The sequence below is a fragment of the Fulmarus glacialis genome, unplaced genomic scaffold, assembly GCF_000690835.1.
Source record: "Fulmarus glacialis isolate BGI_N327 unplaced genomic scaffold, ASM69083v1 scaffold5138, whole genome shotgun sequence".
NCBI lineage: Eukaryota > Metazoa > Chordata > Aves > Procellariiformes > Procellariidae > Fulmarus > Fulmarus glacialis.
In genome coordinates this window covers 57-21057 of record NW_009229999.1, presented here as the reverse complement: position 1 = coordinate 21057, position 21001 = coordinate 57, and the positions used below count along the sequence as shown (strand labels likewise).

The following is a 21001-nucleotide window of genomic DNA, read 5'->3' as shown; positions in this document are numbered from 1 at the left end:
ATATTTAATTTTTAACTAATTAAAACCTATTTTTTATAGAAAGATAAAGGGATGGTTGGTTGATGGTGCATACTCTTACTTGCTTCTGAAACTGCAGGCCGGTCTTAGGCTCAAAAAGCAGTGCAATAAGCAGGTTTTACCCTCGGCTCTTTCTCCCCATTAGGAAGAACATGAGGTCATCTTTGACATCCCACCATTAACTGAGTCGGGGACTGGCATCAGTAGCAAGAAAAGGGACCTAACACTGTTCCTTTCCTTGTAACAATTCATTTAGAGGAACACGTTTTCTAAAAAAAGGCAGTATCACACCACCTAAAGAACCCCCTCCAGCCTGTCACGTAGACACGAGATGTTTCCAGTACAGACAGACATGATTCAGAAAGTTACACTTAGGTTTATTTCATAGTTACACATAGCCTACAGTGTTCTTTCACCATTAAACATTGTCTACGATATATATTATTTGTAAATAGAAATAAATGTCTGCAGAAATAAAGCAAAGCAAGAACCCCATGATAAAGAGCTAGCACCTTTTGACTGCATAGTTTAAAACTTCCCTTACGATTCTCTGCACTGTGTTGCTTGGACAACTAACTTATTAATACCAAATCATTATGAGAGAATCTCTGTGGTCCTGCAAGGAGCAAGAATTGTAACTGGAAGGTTGGTCTGATAACGAAATTTAGTCTATCAGCTACTTTCATACCAAGTTACTGAAATTTTCAAGCACAGCAAATAAATACTTATGGCTGGTTTGGGGGCTTACAAAGATTCAGCTGAAAATACATCAACTCTGAGGTCAATAACATTCTTTAAAATCAGCATTCGCCCAATCATTTCACTGAACTAGGTAACTCTGGTATTTGCCAGTTCAGTAGCTAAGTTTGAGGAGTTGTGTATCTGGGGTAATTAAGTCATTTTCCTTTGTGTTTTAGCTTCCCATACATAGGCAGATGTAGGGCAAGTGTTTTTCAGTGAGGTATTTTTAAAGTTCCCCGTGAAGGTTGTTTCTGGGGTTTGCTTCAGCAGTAGATGAAATCTGTGAATCTCTCTGTATTGAAACCAGCCATTCAGTATCTGTGGGACTGAAATTTGTATCGTTCTCACTTCTCAGCATGAGGAACAGGACAGAAGAATACGGCTAATAGTACAAAGAGGAAAAGGTTTGAGACTTCTTCCCTTGTCTCTTAGTTGGTTCAGGACTGGCCGAAGAATAGAGGTTAGTCATGTCAAGAACAACTGAAGTCCACAAAAGCATGGCACACCGCTCTCTTCTGAGCAAAAAGTAAGTAAGTGCATGAAAAAGTACAAGTAACATTTGTGCACAGGTGTTAGTGGCAGATTATGGACACAGGTAACCGAGTTCTTTATGGTGAGGATGAGACAGTGCTTTTCATCATCTTCACGCTTCCATGTCCTTAATGTGTTCCCTGTTTCCCAGCCTTTCTCACTATCAGACTGAACCTGTTTTGGATGTAAAATAGCATAAAGTAAAGCAGTTTTAGCCATCGTGAACTCCTTTGAACAGCTCTGATGGTTTAGGGATTTCTTTATTCCTGAAAGAAACAAGCAGCTTGTTAGAAGAAAATACACAAACTTATTTCTGTATATAAAACAAAACTCTCTGGTACATAAAGCATGCCTCATTTAATTACAGATTTATTTTCTCTAACAGCCTGACTTTTGAAGTGTCTCAAGTGGCCAGTGAGCCTTTCCCTCCTTAACAAACACTCAGCATGTCAGTGCTGGCAAGGTCAAAGTCGTATCATTAAGTGAACAGTTTTATTCAGCCAGGGGCAGATGTCAGAACTGGCACAATTCACTGTCTCCAGTAAACACAAAAACAAGGACAGTAGCTTTTTTTGTACTTGCGAAAACAACTAAGAACAGGGAGTTACCAGATACCTAAATAGTAGGTATTACAAAATTTCTACCCTAAAAGTTTTCTCTAATATAACTAGGATCAGTGTTTAAAGGAACTTTTAAATACTTCCATTTGAGTATCCCGAAGGACTGACCATGACAAGTAATTGTTGCTTGAAAGACAGTATCATGTACAGGCTGCTTACTTCCAGTATAAAACCCACACTATTCAGATACCTATCAGCATTACTATTCAATAATGAATGCAGATGTAAAGATTTGGCTGACAGTACATAAACACAGAAAAAGTACTTGTAAAGCTTGGAATAAAGGTGAAATTGGCACTTCTCAAACTTAACAAGTTTATCTTGCAGCAAAGTAATTTTATTTCAGCTGAAGCTTGCACTAGTGATTGATAGAGAGCTTGGGAAACTTAAAATACAAACAGTTCTCATTTATTTAATGATACTGATCTCGTCAAATGCAGAGTATGCTCATCTTTTCCATTTTTTAGAATGGAAAGTAGGACTAACTTTTCAAGTAAGCTAGGAGGGAGGGGGTTTTGGCTTTATTTTTGTAATTTATTACTGTTAAATTCCTTGACACTTCACTAGGTTGCAGTGCAACTGGATGAGTTTTAGAGATCAGTAATAAAACTCTGCTGTTTGCCAGTGACCTCTACCTTGTATTTTCTTAGTCCTACTCGGGGTAACATAGCCTTTTAGAAGATGCCAGATGTTTTACCCTTCAGCTACTGAGGCTGCTCACATAATTGTCTTTTTCTTGGTCGTGTCCCCCCACAAAGTGACTCTCTTAACACTTGTTTATTTGTGCTGCTCTGCCATACTCTGTCTGCAGACAACTCCATCAGAGCCCACTGTTCAGAACACGTGTCTGTGAACTGGCTGTGTTGATCTTTCTCAAGTCTCTTCCTTGTATTCAGGCTTGGCAACATTACCTTGTGCCCTGTAACATAAATAGCTTCTGCAGTCCTGTTTTCTATTTTTACTTTGAACCACTCCTTAAAAAGTCACCACTCTTCTGCATTTCCTGGGTTAGTCGCTGCCCTGTCTCAGTGTAAGCTTCAGGGACGTGGTGCTTAATATGTTTTAGTAGTAAGCTTGGAGTCATTAATACTGATGATTCAGAGGAATACTGCCCACCCAAAACACTCCTTCACCTGAGAGCACAACACAGAAGTCCCTCCCTCCCTCCCCAGTACCGTGATGCCCCCCAGAAGACTGCCTTCTGCCTGAGGGTGTTAGAGCAACGCCACTTGTTTTGTTAAAGGTAATTATGTCTCAGAGAAAACAATGAAAGGCTATTTTATTTATACTCCACCCAGCAATTACTGCCTTCTTGCAATAGACCGTACAGTTCCTTGACTTTAATCAGTCATTTTGCTTTCTGCAGCCAAGTTAAATTAACACTATGGCTTTCTCTCAGATGTCAATTTTGGCTAATACTTTCTTTGAAGTCAAATTGAATACTTAGGAATTTCAGAGACTGTACAGTCGATCTCTAGGTAAACTTACGTGTTTCCATATTTCTCCAGTCCTCTCAATTACAATGGTTTGTGATTTATTGACAGGTGATGTAACCTTGTAGTCATCAGACAAGAGACCCAGAATAGGATACTGGTTCCTGTACCTGTGTTAAAAAGAGTTGCAAACCTGTAAACTGAAATCTGCATACCTAATGCCGATCTTGCCACATAGTCCTTCCAGTCATTAATCCCCAAAGATTTTCACTAGTAACTAAAAAGCTAATATAGTCCTTTAAATGTCACTTGAACATGCTGGCCACCCCTCTAATTAATTGCTATTACAGTGCTTAGTATTGAATCCTCCCCCAACAGGAAAACCTATCTCGACTTTTTCCCCTTTAAGTTGAACAGGCAGTATTAAGACATTTTCAGGAGGCAAGAACTTGGTTAATAGCAACTATACAATGGAAAATCAGAAGGATGTATTTTTAAGAAAGGTGAATAACTACATTACTTCTTAGTGATGATAGCTGTTACACCAGGGGACTGACTGCCTGATAATTTCTCATGCTTCAATCTGAAGAGGTCCTGAGAAAACCAAAAGTAAACATTCAAATGAAATAGCATTTTCTGAAGTATTAGTTCACTAAAGTCACAACAAAATATTTGCAGAAATTCCTCTCAAAGAGCAGTCTGAAAAAGTCTGTCCTTCCAAAAGACTGGCAGAGGAACAGCATTCAGTTAAAAAAAATCCTAACCCTGATTCCTGAACCAGGAGAGCACAAGTGACTTCCACCTACACAGTGAGTGGAGGCTTAAATACAGAAATTCTTAGAAGAGAAGCAAGTTGTATTATTTTACCTCTTGCTGTTGTTTAATAAAAGCATCTTTCTCCTCCAACATCGACGTCAGTTCATGCAACCTTATTTGCAAGTCACTGTTACTTCCTTCTCTCCTTGATATATCCTGCTGGAATTGGCATAACTGAGACTACAAAACATATGTTAAGGAATAGTTAGGTGTTTGGTGCTCCTTGCAAGTGACCCTTCAGTATGTATCTAGGACTCCGGATGGTTTTTTTCATTAAATTATGAACAGTAAGATTTGAACTAGTGTAATTTAAAAAACACTATGGACATACAAACATACATGGACATACACAAAACCTGATGATTTTCAAGCAAGAATGTTGAGCTGCACAGTAAATTCAGAAAGTACTAATTGATACTGGTAGAATTCAGTCCAATTTAATAGGTTTATAACTCAATAAAGGTAATACGTCACTGAAGAAGTTGAATTGGCTTCCAGGGTGGTGAAACAGTACTACAGTGCTTTAAATGAGACACGTTTCCTGTATGTAGCTTTGACTGGGACTTATCTTTATTTTCTGTTGGGTGTCTTTTGGCTAGTTTCTTACTTTATCAGGACACACAAAATACCCCTTTAGGAAAGACTGCTAATCTGATTAACCCCTAATTTCTGTATCTAAGGAATTGTATTTTTTTTTAAATCACAGTTTTATGTTCTACCATAAAGGTTTCTGAGCCATCATTAGTGTCTATGTACAAAGAAACTGCAGAACCAAAAGATACCTAAAAAAGTACGTATGGTAGATCTTTCCTCTTCCTTAATTAAAAAAGAAGCTGTTTACCTGCAGTCCTACAAGATGAGGAATACACACGTGCCAAGTTACACAACTTACCCTAAGATTGCGGATCTCACGATCTTTATCCTCTCTCAAGTTATTGATCATCTCTACGTAACGGCTAGAGAGCTCATCTGTGGTGGTCTGTAGTGCTGGATTAGAGCAGGTCTACAGAAAATTAAATATTTTTTTATTTTTGAAAGAGAGTTTTCATCATTGATTTTCATACGTTAATGCATCTGTATCTGAGTAACAGCTATTGAACACAGAACAAGCGAGCCTTACCTGTAGTCTAAGGCTCTGGATCTCTTGCTCCAAGGCACGCTTGCAGTACTCCAGTTCCTTTAGCTGACAATCCTTTTCTCCCTCACTGAGCCGAAGAGAGAGGAGCTGTTCTTCCAGGGAGCGACATTTTGCAGTACTGTCTCTGAGTCCTTGCTGGAAAGCACAGAAGTGGAATGAATACGTGGCGTTCCGAAAGGAATTAACACGGTTCACACACATACATAAACCTATACCAGGCAGCAATTACTCAGAATACTCAAAAGTCAGCAGACTGGCTGGTTTTTGGCTGACTGCAGTTTCCCTGAAAATACGCTTTTAGATTTACCTGCTGCTGACGATTATTCTCTCTCAGAGAAGTCAACATAGTTTCATATTCTTTTACTTGAGAATCTTTAAAAGCCAAATCCTTCTTAAGTAAGACGCTGTCAGTTTCTAACTTCTGTAAGACAAAAGTATTTTCGGTCAACAGCTGCAATTTTTTAGTAAACTTTTCCCATATTCAAAGTGCAACATCCTGAGTAATTAGTAAGTGATGTTTTAGAACTGAGAAAATACTCAATTTTCTTGAAACTATGGGGTTTTTTTTTAACTACATAGCACACAGTTGCCCATCACTGTAGTGTGGCCTTGTGTTGCGTGGTAAGCACTGGGATCCTGGACACTGCTCTTTCAGTCTGTCCCAGAAACAATTATTTGTAGTTACGAAACAGAAACCAAAAAAAAACCCCAAAACTAAGACCACTTCACTGCACAGACTTCTTGTTCTGTGTTAAAAATGACAGTTAAAACTCCCTCTCCTCTAAACTTTGCATTTTACAAGGGAACGCTGTGAAGTTTCCAGTGGTGCTGAGCACTTGGGCTGGTGTGGGAGATGTTTCTGCTTTCCTAATGGCAATTATCCGTATCAGTAGCTGTAGAGCTCCAGCTTCCGCACTGGGCTGCCTGTACCCTCGAGAGCCACTGGAGTTGTTAAAGCCACCAGCTGACAACAGCTTTCCCAGGAAGCGGGAACTACAACGCTGTCAGGAGTGAATGGAAGGGAGGTCTCCTGATTCCTGGGACAGCGCTTAGTAAATAGGCACTTGGTGTATACTCCTTGTCCGTGTTAAAAGTAAAAACACAGTTCCATGCATTTACACCGATGTAGATACATATGCATTGTATATACTAATTCAGAGCTTTAAATGTAATTTCACTCAGCAGGGTCTTTTCTTCCTTTGAAAGTATTTGGTTTTTTAGGCTTCAACAAATTCAACACTTGAAAACCACTGCTAGAAAGAAGTCCAACCTCATCCACTGTACGAGTCTTGCAGGTCCATTAATAAACCAGCCGTTTCCATTAAAGCACCTGGACTTCACAATTTAAATTTCATCATAACGGACTTCTTACTGACAGGTAAAAACAAATGGATGAGGCCATGGGAACTGAACAATACGGCTTACCCCCAAGTCATCCTGCAAATGGCAAAGCTCTTCACGTAGATTTTTGAAAGTGGAAAGCACAAGTCTCAAAGATTTATCTGATGTCACTCTCATCTAGGAGGGGAAAAAAATTAAAGTGTGTACTTCTGATGAATTAGTGTGCTTTGTTTACAATATGCTTGACAATGGGTAGGACAGAAAACTGCTATACAGCTGAAAATAACTTGTACTGTTAGAACTACTGCACATCATTCTTTGAAGTGCCCACAATTTCTACGAAGAAACACATTTTCATGCACTTTATTCTGCAAATGGCGTAATTTTTTAATTATTGCCTTGTAACACAGCATAACATTTTTAATATGGAAGGAACAAGAGAGTAAAGAACTGCATTTGTACACCAATAAAGGGATAAATAAATGTGTTAATATTGCACAACCATTTTTTGAGCATTCAGAGCTTTGTGACTTACACTGATTTAAAGAAATAACTCCCCTACCTCAGAAGCCACAGATGAATGAGTTGTCACCTTTGAGATCTGGCAAAGCACACTTTCAGCCCAAGGGCAAAAGAATTTAATTAAAATTTTTTAAAAAATAAATTAAAAAAGCCATACAACCAACTCGTCCCTTTAAAAGGAAAAAATCCAAAGATTAAAGGAGTCTGGATGAAAAAGAAAGGCAGTAGTGCACAAGAACCTAAGGCTTTCTCTTTTTTTCTTTTAATGCATGTTAACAGCTGTGTGTTGATTCATGTTAAAACACAAATTGTTGCATTTCATAATACATTTCTAATATTTGAAAGAAGAAAAACTGACTTTGAAAGAACACACAAAATAATTCCTCAAATCTCTCTGGAAAGGCTGAATATTCTATGCAAAAGATGTATTTTTCACCATCTGGACAAAAATGAAATCCTCCTGTCTGTTTCTCTTCCTCTGATGCTTTCCCTTAACTTTGTTGATCATTCCAATTGAAGAAAGCTATCAAGATCTCCACCAATATGGTGATTAGCCCTTGTTGTATTTTTTTATCCCCACTGGTGCTATTATGTGACTGAGGCTTCAAAAATAACACTTCTAGTGTAACAAACCTGTTTGTTTGGTTTTTAATTAAAGTGGAATTCCAGTTTTGACTTACGGTTTTGTTGGTTTTATTGTGAAATCTACTGTAAGAGTAGATTAAAAGAAGGAATTAAGGCAAAATGGTTGAATTTAGACTGTGAAAATGTAAGTAAATCTCCACTCAGCAATTACTTAGTGCTAGAGGTTGCTAAGTTCCACAGGTGTCATGTACTTCTACAGTGAAATTTTGCACGCTCTTAAGAGTTGAGCCTCTGGGCATACCAGCAGAGTCTTTACCGGTGCAGTTTGACAGCTTTCTCAGAATCCTTCTCGGATGTAAAAACATACCACACGTAACTCTGTCCGAAAGGCCTGAGGGGTCTGTAGTCTGTGAGCACACTTCGTATGTATGCTGACAAAATCTGGTTCCCCAAAAGACATTTTAGCTGCATTTTTTTTAAGCATAACCAGGTGGACTTACAGAAAACAGGAAATACGTGTTTTTACGCTCTTTCACACAGAGGTGAGCTGAACCTGCTTCCTGGGATGGTGTTCTAACATAAGGTCATGAGATATTTTGGTGTCAGTGTCCATCTCCATTGTAAAAGAATCACAGAATAATTCAAGCTGGAAGGGACTTGGGAGGTCACCGTGTCCAACCCTCCTGCTTAAAGCAGGATCAGCTGTGAAGTCAGACCAGGTTGCTCATTCACAACTTTATTCAAATCTATTTTTTACCAGGAAGTGATTCTAAGCTGCAGCTCCCAGGCAGGATCACCTTACCCCTACCTCAGGGAGACCAGATCTAAACACACCTGCTGAGCAGCGCAGGTTGTTTTGGATCCTGTTCTAACATACCTACATGTCAAATGGTTCTGGAGTCGACAGTGGGATTCATGCTACAGCACTGTTTTTCATGTTTTATCAAAGGCGGGGGCCAATTCCAATCAAGCTATCTTCAAAGCACTTCATAAAGAGGTCAAGTGTTTTTCTAAAAAACACGCTGCAGAGGGTATTACAGTGCTCGGAAGTAACAAAATGAACCACCGTTATCAGAACCTTGCATTCTTGTCTGACTGCCTTACAGCCAAGCCTATGTGACTGGTGACTGAAAAGGCAGGTTGAGATGGTCAGGTAGCTAAAGAACAAGATCAGAAGAAACACAAAAGCCTTTATAAACGGAACCAAACCAGAAATAGTTATGTTTTGTAACCGAATGTCATAAGCATGCCTCAGAACTTAGTACTATGTTAGAAGTTTTTAACCAGAACATTTGTAAAAGGTGAGGCGTAAGTTACAACCATTACATGTAGTTGGTAATTGATATCCAATTCAACATAGTAGGTAAAACACCTACTATTTGCCTTTAGCTTTTACAGTAAAGCATTAATATACTCCACAAACAAATAAAAAGGTGAAAGATCTGTGTTCTAAGATCGGTCAAAAGCCAAGATGGTTTCCAGTGAAACTGCAAGAAAGCACCAGTAAAGCTCAGTTTAAAATACACAAGTAGTCTGTGGAACCAACTGCCACAACATGTCACTTGGAGCCACCTGTATGATTCTGTGCCCTTTACACTAGACAAAAAGGAGTAAGTACAACAGAGAGTGAAGTTACGTACAAAATCCCTGGTATGGTTAAGTTTCAAGTTGTTACAGGCTTCCACACACCCCCTCCACCCCACTCACATACCTGGAGGAGGTAACGAATCTGCTGCTTTGTTGCCTCAGACAGTCCTTTGGGAATTAAATCTTCAATATCTTCAGTCTAAGCAAAGAAAGGAGGAAGGGGGAGACATCTTGGTTAAGAATTTTGCCTGGTAGATCACAATGTGGTTTCTTCACTAATTACACAGCTCTACTATGAAAAACATGTTTAGTACAAGGCAAATAAGAATGAAAATAGATCAAAGTGTATCCAGAAAATTTCCAAAGTCTTACATATGTGTGGCATATAAAAACTGAGATGAAGTGATACATGAAGCATATATTCAAATCACTGAGTTTAACATTTATTTTAAAAGCAGTATTCAAAACAACCCTCTCTCAAGAAATAACAGCTGACGCTAAAACAGAACTCCCAGCTGTTTTTGACAGAAGCAAATCTCATGCTTCTAAACAAAGAACAGACTGTAAGTAAACGAAAGATGACCAATGTGTCACAGGAGATACTGCCAGTGATTACGTGGCATTGCTTCATGTAATTTAATTCTAGACAAATATTTCTGCTATATACACAGTGCCTTTAAAAATAAGATAGCTACTGATGATTCTGTCATGGCCCGACTCACAAAAGTGAGCTTTCTGTAGACGTAGGACGTCTGTTCTGTCAACTTATGTTCCTCTCCTTTCTGTGAGAGGCAGTATTCTTCACTTCTTGCGGCGCATGGCAGTACATGTTCAGTACCAGCTGAACAGCAGCTTTACTGGCAAGAGAGTGAAAGATCCTTTGCAAATGCCTGGTGAAAATACATGTAGCTGTGTAAGTTTGTTTTACAATGAAACCACTATTGGCACAACAGGAAACACTTCAAAATTTGACTCTCATACTGGAATAATGCAAATTATTAAAGTTTCCTTTCAATATTGTCACATTTGCAAATACACGCCTAGCAGTAGGTTTCAGGCTCTGAATGTTATTAACAAGCAGGAATCATTAACTAACAAAGACCAGCATCCTTCATTTAAACTGGCTTGGCTTAATTTGCTTGAAGATCCACACCATTATTATTAACACTACATGTCAGGGAACAGCTTGCTACGAGCATGCCTGATGCTTACCTGACACGAAAATTCAATGTCATGGTTCCTGTAAAACAGAGAAGATCCAAGGGACCGATTAACAGAAAGCTTCTTGAGAACTTTAAGAATTCATACCCGCACTCACAACTATAAAAAGATTATCTTTAAAATATGGAGCAAGGAAGGTTCTGTATCAGATGAAGAGCTGTTACCTTCCTTTTAAGGTGCCAGGCAACACGAGTTGTTAAATATGACTCCATGTAGAAGTATCTGAGGAGACCGGAATACTAATAGCAGTCCAGATACCTGTCCAGGCTGGCTATCTCTCTTTCTTTGGGCAGTTATCCCAACTATGTTCAGTTAACCCAATTACATTCTTAATTGGCTGGGTAATGGTTGACCCAGAACTATGCTGCAATATACTGACCTGCCTGAAGTGTTTACTTAGCAGCGTCAGGGTTTTTGTGATGCTTAAATTCCACTTTTCCCCTGCTACAGGACCACTTTTCTTATTTCAGTGAACTTGGAAAGCACCAAACGAGACCGGGAGCGAGGGGGGAGAAATGAAGCAATGGTGATGGTGAGGGAAGGGTAAGAACGTTGTGAGGACTCAGATTACTGACTGCTGTGATTCTGCATTTGTTTTCAAAGACAATCTGTGGGGCTCTGCAGAGTACATGCTTAACGTTAATTTGCATGTAGATACTGAGCTTTATGCCTTATGATGGCCACCTTTTAATCGATGACATAACATAACACCATGACAGAACAAAGGAAATGGCAACTTGGACACTTGGATTGTTTCCCTCTTCAGGACGTAACAACAGAATTGTATCATTAAACATATGTTTATGTTCATGCTGTAAGTATACTTGTTTGCTCTATGTGCAAAAAAGCGTGGGATACGTAATTCTTACTGGATATCAGTCTAAACAATTTGAAAAAGCATCAGATTCAATAAATTTACTTGGCTTACAGCATTTTTATGTGCTCAGTTACTCAGCAAATTAGATTAATGTGTAAAATACACAGCCAATTCTAATTGTCAGGCAAAAAAAAAAACCAAAAACCAACTTGCAAACAATACTGTCCTCTCAACTGTACAATGCTAGGATTTCTGGAATACTGAAATGATAGAACAGATACAATGCCAATACCTTCCTCCTATCTTTTCCACATGCTGTAGTAAACAACTGTACAAGTCATTGGTCTTGCGGTTCAGTTCAGCGAGGAGCTCACCAAAGTAGCGGCAGTCCAGCTGGTCGTTATTTTCCTGAGAGCAATTCACCTAGGAGAAGATACGCACAAAGATCATAATTGAGTTCCCTTCTTTGGGATGAAAGCTGAACACAAAAATGCTACAAGTATAACGGATTTGGTTTTGTTTGTGCTTACTAATTTGCAATTTGTTTACACTGTTCTTTTCTTTGTTACAGAGTCTTCCATGTGTTCTGGTTTTTTGCTAACTATACAGAAATAAATTACCTCCTTTACAACAAGAAGAAATACACGAAGTATTATCTTCTACGGCAATATCACATTATTCTAATTTGGAAAGTGTTGAGAATTAGGAAATCTTTCATTAATATACGTTTCCATAGCTGTAGTGGGTAAGCACCTATGGGCAGCACCCAGATAAAACCAGCTGGGTGCAAGATTCCCCACTGCAAAAAAGGTATTTGTATTGCCACAGTTCAAATGTTTACGTACGTGAACAATAAAAGAATTTCAGTGGCAACCCAAACTGAGTGTACGTAAGTTTGTTTATGGGAGTGTCTGGCTATGGAGGATTCCACGTAGCTCTAACACTAAGGTCACCAAGTATGTTTGTCTTGACACCTACATATTGAATAGATGCATAGGAAGGACTGCTACACTCCCTCCCACAACTGAAACAACAGTATAGGAGCATAGCAAGCCTCCTGCAGCCCTTAGAAACTCCAGAACTTGCAACCTGCTGTAAAATGAAGGGCGAAGGAAGCTAGTTTTGTGCTTCCAGTGAATCTATGTCAAATACTTCTACATCAAATTGAAATATATTTGAAATCTTTATCCATCAGTTTAGACAGAAAGCAATCCTGAATTTATGTATGTCCAGTTTATAAAGTAACGTATCTTTTCTCCAAAACTAGAGGCATAAGCCTTACACTACTCAGTCTTTGTGGTACAGAGACTGACAGATGAAACCTGACTCGATCAATGGGTAACACTCCCAGATAAAGAAAAAACCCAAACAAACCAGCAAGACTTAACATATTTAAAGGACAAGAGAATGATGATCAGTCACTACAATTAAGTGCAGGTCTAGGCCAAGAAGAAATAGGATACACCACCTAAAACAGCTTTTTGTTTCCCCCCTTAACAGCATGTGACAGTCTTGGACAGTTCTAGACAACATCTGCCATCACAGCATGCAAAGAAGTTCCCTGCAACAGACACAAACTCTGCTGTTCACTTGCAATGGGTGTATGGTGCTTAATAACCCTACTATGTGTTTGAACAAGAACTTTTGAGACCAGGGATTAGTAATTTTATATATCTGTAAAGTTTTGTATTCTGCATACAAAACAAAAATACACTGTGAGTAGTAAAACATTCAGCAAACGATTCTTACCGGTTCACATGTTTGAACCGTCACCCTCCTCACTGTATTTCCTCTGCAGTCATCGCTCACAGAGATTGGAATTATTTCACAGGGGCTACTGGTCTGTGTCTGCTGGCACTGGTGAGTGACTTGGGACTGCTCAGAGTGCTGGCAGGGCTGGACAACATGGCACTGATCGGCTTGCTGGGGAATCTGACATTGGTGGGAAAACTGATATTGCTTCTCCTAAGAAAGAAGAATGAATTTTTTTAAGCTGCTGAACACATCTTAATGAGATGGAAGCTTAATATGAATATATAAATGAAAGAGATGTGGTTTTGCATGGAAAGACTGATGACAGTTTCAGATATTTTAATAATCCTAGTAAAATTTTTTTTTTCCCTAATTGAACATGAATTTGCCTCACACTTTTATACTTCAAGGTAATTCACCAACTCCTCAAATTTTAGTAGCTGCAAATGAAAAGCACAGATACACCTTTCCTGAGTTGTACGTTTCATTATGGTGTTACTCTTAACATACTCAGGCAGCGGGGGCATCCATTATTTAATTTAAAACACATGCATGTCCTGTTTCATTAAGTCCTTTAGAAATAAAAAAGAGCTCCAGTTGAACTGAGTTTTCATTATTTCAGTTAGAAAAAAATTTAGTACAGGAAACGGCTCAAGACATTTTCCTCTATAAATGCTTTCAGCAATTCCAGGTTCAGAATGTACAATATATAAGGGACACGTCTTGTTTTTAGAATGAAGAAAAGTGCTTTTTGCAAAACCATGCACCAAAACAATAAACTAGAAACTAGTTTATGTTCCAGTCAAAACACTGAAAGTTACCGATTTTAGCAAACGTCATTGTTTCTCTAGATCATGGCTTTTACAAGTTTGCTTCAAAAAATATGTATTTTGTATTCTATGTAGAAGTATATAAATGCACATCCTAGGCTTCAGGACATTTTGACTTAAAATTCACAATGCAGTTACATTTAAAAGGTTGAACCAACATCTAATTCTGCACCAAAATCAGAACACAGAGAATACATTACCTCCGCATCACGCAGTGATGCAAGAGGAGCAGAGTGAGGACCCAATACTGACATTCTACGTATCTGAGGAGGTTTTACATCGGGTTTTGAATGGGCTACACACCCATTAGCAGTTGTAGCACACTGGGTGCACTCTTCTGACATGTTTCAAGTTCACCTGAAAGAAATCTAGTTTGCATGGTCCAAGACCACGGTGCAGTGTAAAATAAAGAGCAATATGTCATAGGAGACTGGAAATTTTCTTCAAAACTACACTCCTGATTTGATGTAAATCTAGATACACCCTGGGTAACAAAAAACCAGAAGTAGAAATATGGTTACAAGGATTAGACTCCACACTTCATTATTCTGTGGGAAGAAAAAAGCTATTATTCATCATTACGTCAGATTTTTTCCCTTTCCACTTCCCCTATCACACCTAATTTATCTAAAATCCAGAATGGAATGAAAACTTAAGTTAAAGACAAACAGACAAACAAAAAAACCAAACCGGTAAGACTAATCACTCTGAAATAGCCTTTATTTCAAAATTTTTGCTGTTGAAAATAACAGTATTTCAGAGCAATAAAAAAGCAAGTAATATTTTTGCCAAAACACCAATTCTCAGCTGAAACTTCAGACAGCTTTACCAAATATATTTTTTCAAGAATCACTAAAAAAAAAAAAGAAAAAAAAAAAAAAGCTAAAATTTGTCTTTTCAATTCATTTTGTGTAAAAATTCGTATTGGTTATTCTGTTGTGGAGCTACGGCAAGAAATTAATTCTCAGTCAGTATTCAGATAAAGACTGACAGTGCTAGAGACATAACAGCAGTTTTCACTATTAGTCTCAAATAATAAATTCTTAGTAAAAATACAGCAAACCTTCCAACTTCTGCTCTCCTTCCATACAGAAAGTTTCATTTACTTTGAGAATGTGTCCTATAATTCAACAAGGCAACTCTCATGTTGGCAGTAGTTACCAACAAAAAAAACCCAACCCAGGAACATTACTTTTCTGCTACCATCTGAGTTTTCTTTCGCAACAGATGATATAAAAAACCAACTTACTTGGTGGGGATTTAATAGCTCGTATTTTCTTATTGTCTTTTCATAGATGACATTATTTCCAGGACAGAAATTCCCCCCTCTAAGAAATGGGGATAATGGCTCCTGTAAAACATTTTAATAAAAACATTCATAAATGTTGTCAAACAGCAAATTCAGAGTTAGTGTTAATTTTGACTAAAAAACGATAAGGGATTTTTGTAATTTGAAGACACATATACTTAGAGATAGTTCTTTAAGATACATACATTTGAATGTATGTCCATTTGGAAACAAAGTGACTGTGCTTCCATCTAGACAGTATTTGAAATAAGCGTAGTAGAAACAGTTAGGAATTCATCTCCACTAGCGATACTATTGAAGCATATTAATAGAGACTCCACTGCTGAGAGGTGGGAAGCCTGACTGGCAATTCTGTAGTATTTTCAATCCCTAATAATTTCATCTCTCGCTATCAGAAGTATGGGCCATGTGATTTCAAAACATTTAGCGTCCCCTGATGGAGGCAGCTGAGCACCTTACTGAATCAAAATAATTAATGGAGGAAGAGTTACACAAGCAGAACTCCAGCACTAAACAGTTTTCCTACCTGATCAGGATTCTCGATAATAATCCTTCGAACAGTGCCCTGCAGGGAAGAAAGTTAGTTTCAGTAATTACTGGACTTTAATCTCTAAAACCTTTTATATTCAGAGCTCAGGCTTTCATGGATTCCCAAATTAATCTGGATATGGTCATCAGCTATAAACATATTAAGATCCACTGGCCAAAATCACCTAGAAGTGTTTTAAAGCCAGAGCCTTTCCATCCCAAAGGAAATACCCCATACACAGCGTGGCAGTACGCAATCTGTTACTCTTGGTTTTAAGAGTTTGTTTTTTCTCAATCACCTCTTTGCAGGTCTGAGGGAATTAGTCCTTATTTTCTGTAAGTGCCTAGAGAACAGGATACAAATCACAGCTGACATATGTCCCTGTTCCACAGACACTGTCTTTTACTTACGGTCTTTCACGTTACGTATCAAGGTCAGCTGGTGTAAATGGATGTAAATCTAAAACACTGTTTGTTTCAGCAAGGGAAGAAAATCTGTATTTTGCTTAAACACCGAAATGAAAGGAGCAGCGGAACTGCTGACAAACCACATCAGGTCACTATCCAATGCACCAAGCAGTGGCAATTGTGTCAAAAAGCTTTCACAAAACTCCGTAACTGACACCTATGAAAAAAGATGCCCACATGGCACATTTGCACATTCTTGAATGAAAAATGAAATATGCCTTTTTAAATTACAGAAATCCGTAAGTGGCAGCAGTTTTGTTCATTTCCAAATAGATTCTTTCACTTTTTTCCCCAGCACTGCCTACAAGCAATTGCAGACACTGTCTTCCATTTTGTGGACCACGACCAGTTATAACAAATTGTACACATTGCTTGAAGTCTCCACGTCCAGTTCTTAATCCAAGTAACCAAAATTCCCACTGAATCTAATCTAAGGACTGGGCAATTTGTTAGTTTACAGCATACTATTTATTCTTCCTCACAGTACAAACTTCCAATTTTCATAACAAATCATTTCTTTCCTTAACCCGTGGGCAGGGCTTGGGAAGCCCATATCGCTGCAGCTTAGTCTCAGAGACATTCTTAACTGGGGAAGAAGTAGGTCAGATTTCCAGCTGTGAACTGTTGCATAAGTTTAGGAAGCCTGAAGCGGTTTTCCAAATCTCCCAAGAGTGAATCATAACAGCACCAGGAAAGAGAAATCAAAGTAGAAAAGAAACTGTTTTAGCAGCAATCATTGTAATTAAGAAATCTCAAAATTGTTACTGCTGCAGAAAACTCAGAAAGCCGCTTACTCCTCACACACACACACCGTGTACTTGAGGTAGGTCCGTCAAGGAAGGGAACCCACCGACGCCAACAGAACTCTCTGTATCGGGACATAACACTGAGAAGAGACAATATGGAGGTCTAGAACATACAGCCCAATTCCTATATCACTCTGACACCTACAGAATTTGAACTAAAAAGTAAAATACCTAAAAAATGAACGCCCACTGGTATTTCCTTCTCACCAGTATCACAGCAGGCACACCACTGACTCCCAGCACCCCTCTGACCCAGGCGAGGCAGCTCCGAGCTTCGCGCTGAGCTCGCACCACTGGCTCTGTCCGCCCTGGAGAACTCCGGTGCTACGACAATACGAGCACCATGGCAGAGCTGTAATTGTTCCTATTCAGAGCTGACTACCATTGTATGAAAACAAGATGAGCATTGTGCGTGAAATTAAGAAACACATTTTCAATTTACTGAAAAGCTGGACAAACCTGCCTGAACTAAAACATGCTGCCACAGGGCTGTGGAATACGTAACTTGCACTGTCTAGTTTAGAGAGGATAACGTGTAAAATTATTTTATCTAGTTACCTATGTGTTCTCAGAGGAATACACTCAGAACTGAGAAGACTAGAGCATTTTATGTTGAAATACACTTTTATAATATTCAAAAGGACGGTCTAATCTAATGCGGAATATTATACAGAACCTAGGAATGTTTTGCTTGGATAAAATTATGCTCATTTTTAAGATACCCAAACTCTTTCATTTCCAAAGAACTTTGATGCAGATACATTTCCCTCGCTCCATCACAAACACGGATTTGCCTGCCCTCCCTCCCATACCAGCCAAGCAGGCTGGACTTGCACAGGCTGGGAGGGGACCGAGAAGCCAGAAACCCCATGACTGTGCCAGCCCGAACTACCCACCCGCAGTTCCTTGCTCTGCACGAGGGGATGCCTTCCCCAAGGCCTCTGGAGCTGTTCCCTCGGCAGCGCGAGTGTGCTGCAGGAGGCACGCTGCGATGGAAGGCGACCTCGGGTTATTACAGATTTTTCCATCAATCCCAAAGGGCACAGCTCAGGCTACTCTCTATAATCTCCTACAACACTTCGGAGATGGAACATTTTGTAACTGGGAGAAGGAAGGGGAGGGTGGGATTTTAACAGGGAGAGCCCAGTGCTGTTATGGATTTCTGTGGCACGACTGGGTTTGGGATTTGTAATGACATGATCGGTAGTTCTGGGTCTACGTTTATAAGAGTAACTTCAAAAGGTGTATGCTAACACTTTCATAATGATTTTTGCTAGTCTTTAGGATCTTGAAATAAGATTTTAAAATTTTAAAATAAGCGTTTGATAGATTTATCCAGTTATTGTGTGCAAATTTTATGAAAAACCAATCAGTACGCTAACTTTTATTTCAACAAGTTTCCCTTAGCTTCAGACAAAAAGCGATTAACGTGAGAATTTCATCTGTATCAAACCATTTTATCCATAACATATTGTCTTGTTAATTACAAGCAATCCAGTCATCTAATCAGAATTTATGAATTACATTTGGCAGCTGAAATACAGAAATGACAGGCTACATTTGAGGGCTGTTTCAAACAATACAAATCTCACAGGCTGGTTAATATTATACTATTTTCACAACGGGAGGCGAGAGCCCTGGGAACTTCACAGAACTCAGCCCAGCCATGAAAAGATCTTACTCACAAAATTTCTCACATGGATAGACAACTCCTACGAAAGCTTTCAGGTTTTGCCCTCTGCACTGACAGCAGACATCTTGTGTGTGCCATTTCATATATTATTTTTTCATGACCACAGTGAAAGGGTTCACACATGTAAGCCATACTGGAAGAGAATTTATTCTAAACAGCGTTCTTCCTTTAGATCAAGCAGACGAGAACAAAATTTGCCATGAACTACTCCAGCTAAAGCTTACCATGTCTGGGAGTAGCATTTGGCTTCTACATCAAGGATAAAACAAAGTTGTACCGAAAAAGTAAAGAAAACTGAATCCTGAACCACCAAAAAAATACAGTCACATGAACTATATGCACACACCAGTTTCAAATTTTCCCTCCCTCTAGCTTATTAAAAACATAGATAAACACAACAGAACACACCAAATATGTGACTAAATAGTAAGACAGCATATCAACAGTGATGTAGACGTTTGTTATCATTAATCTACAAAAGCTCTGCAGAAGTAAATTAAATATTGCTCAAAGATAGCCCTTTGCCTTATCAACAGTAAGAAGCTTAAACTACAGCTGTAGGCTGTCATTAACTGAAAATTCTAGTGTTAAGTTAAAACATCTATGCGAGTTAGGTATCGTTACATTATTCAGTTTATACAGCTATACGTGATCTGCACAAAGGGCAATTGAATCAAAACAAGAATTGTACTGCTTCACGTTGCAACTCTTTGCAAATTTCCAACACTCTTCCCAGCACCTCTTTCTGACAACTCCCATTCAGCACCAAGTGTGCAATTTCTGTCTACTCCCAGCTGACTTCCTTGTTACCGTTTTCTTCTTTAATAACTTCCTAATAATCTTTATTAAGCACCTTCCCTCTCCACCATTAAAACTGCAACCCACACAAAGCCTGATCTGAACTACACCCTCTTGTCTTTAAAGTCTAATCCAGCACAACACTTCAGCAAGAAATTGTTTTTCATCAGCACGACTTAATGATTCAGTGACTAAAACAGATGTTGAAAATTAAACATACTTCATAGAGCAGAGACAGCATTTGAGTCTATGATCAAATTGTTCGTGTACTTATGAGAGTAGAGGAAGCCTGGAACTGCAGTATTTATTCTAATGAATATTTAATTAATTGAATGCAATTCAGACTATCATCTAGCCTAGTTGAGCAGATCACTTATCTGGGAGGTGAGAGACCAGTGTTTACTGGTCCACACCTTGCAAAAGAGGGATTAAGAGCTTTGATACAGCGGGAATGTGCCTGTCATACCCACGTCATATAAAACTATTAGTGAAGCAGTTCACTGTCCAGAATTTACAGAAGCCATCCTGCAGAGGAAGGCAGCCCTTAAACTTCGCAAATATGGCTTTTAAAGGAGATCAGATTTTATATTGGTCTTAATCTCTGTTCTTTTTCATAGTTAATTATTTTTATACTACAGGAAGGAAAATTAAGTAAGACTTTGACTTGAAACAAATCAACATTCCCATACTTAAGATACCAATCCTGCTTGGTATTAACAATAGCCTGAAGTATAAGAGAAAAAAATGGTTTAAGAATAAATTCTGATCTCCTTTTCTGTTTTATACTCAAAGCTGTTCTTAAGTCATTGATTTCTAGGGGTTTTTTTAAAGATTTAGCTAAGATATTAATCGCATATGTTAAAATTATATTAAATTCCACCAATTCCTTCAAGCCATTCCCTGAATATACACACAGCAGCAAACTGGCTAAACTACACTGTGAAGACTTTTAAAGCAAAGCTAAATGAATTCTATTACTTCCCCACCTGCTTAGTCGCACACGTGTTATTAGCATCATCGATTTAAACGGAACTACTAAGCACGCACACCTTATATTATATTTACATGAGTAGCACCAAGCAAGCAGAAAAGTGTTTTTGTGTCCATCCCACCGTGGGAACGGGAGCACCCACAGCCCGCGGAAGCAGCAGCGCCCGGCTCCCGCTCGGGCTGGATTTTTACTGTTCCATTGAGAAACTGGGCAAAAATACTGCAACAGAATAAGGTATTTGGAAGTTCAAGTTTAACAAAAAAAAAATGCAAACTGGAGTTGCCAAACAGGAAACAAATATGGGATTGACCGATCCATTAAAAAACAAATGAAAAGGAGAATTTAAAGGGAAATTCACTTTAAGAGTTCTAGATTAAAACGGACGCACGAAGCTGTCCTCACTCGATCGAGTCAGGAGTCACTCCGTTCGCTGCCTGTTCCGAAGCGGCGACCTGT

General features: G+C 38.8%; 1 protein-coding gene across 1 annotated transcript; it reads right to left on the bottom strand.

Moving 5' to 3' along the window:
• Window positions 1–1224: 1224 nt before the first annotated feature.
• POF1B (premature ovarian failure, 1B) lies at window positions 1225–20764 on the bottom strand (the record flags this gene model as incomplete). The annotated part of the gene is made up of 15 exons (XM_009584047.1): window positions 1225–1464; window positions 3399–3513; window positions 3864–3937; window positions 4211–4339; window positions 5052–5162; window positions 5280–5432; window positions 5605–5718; window positions 6723–6815; window positions 9457–9531; window positions 10545–10572; window positions 11663–11793; window positions 13120–13335; window positions 15788–15826; window positions 17271–17387; window positions 20620–20764. Coding segments are annotated over 15 exons (1780 nt in total), but the record flags the coding sequence as incomplete, so codon positions are not given.
• Between the last annotated feature and the right edge of the window lie 237 nt (window positions 20765–21001).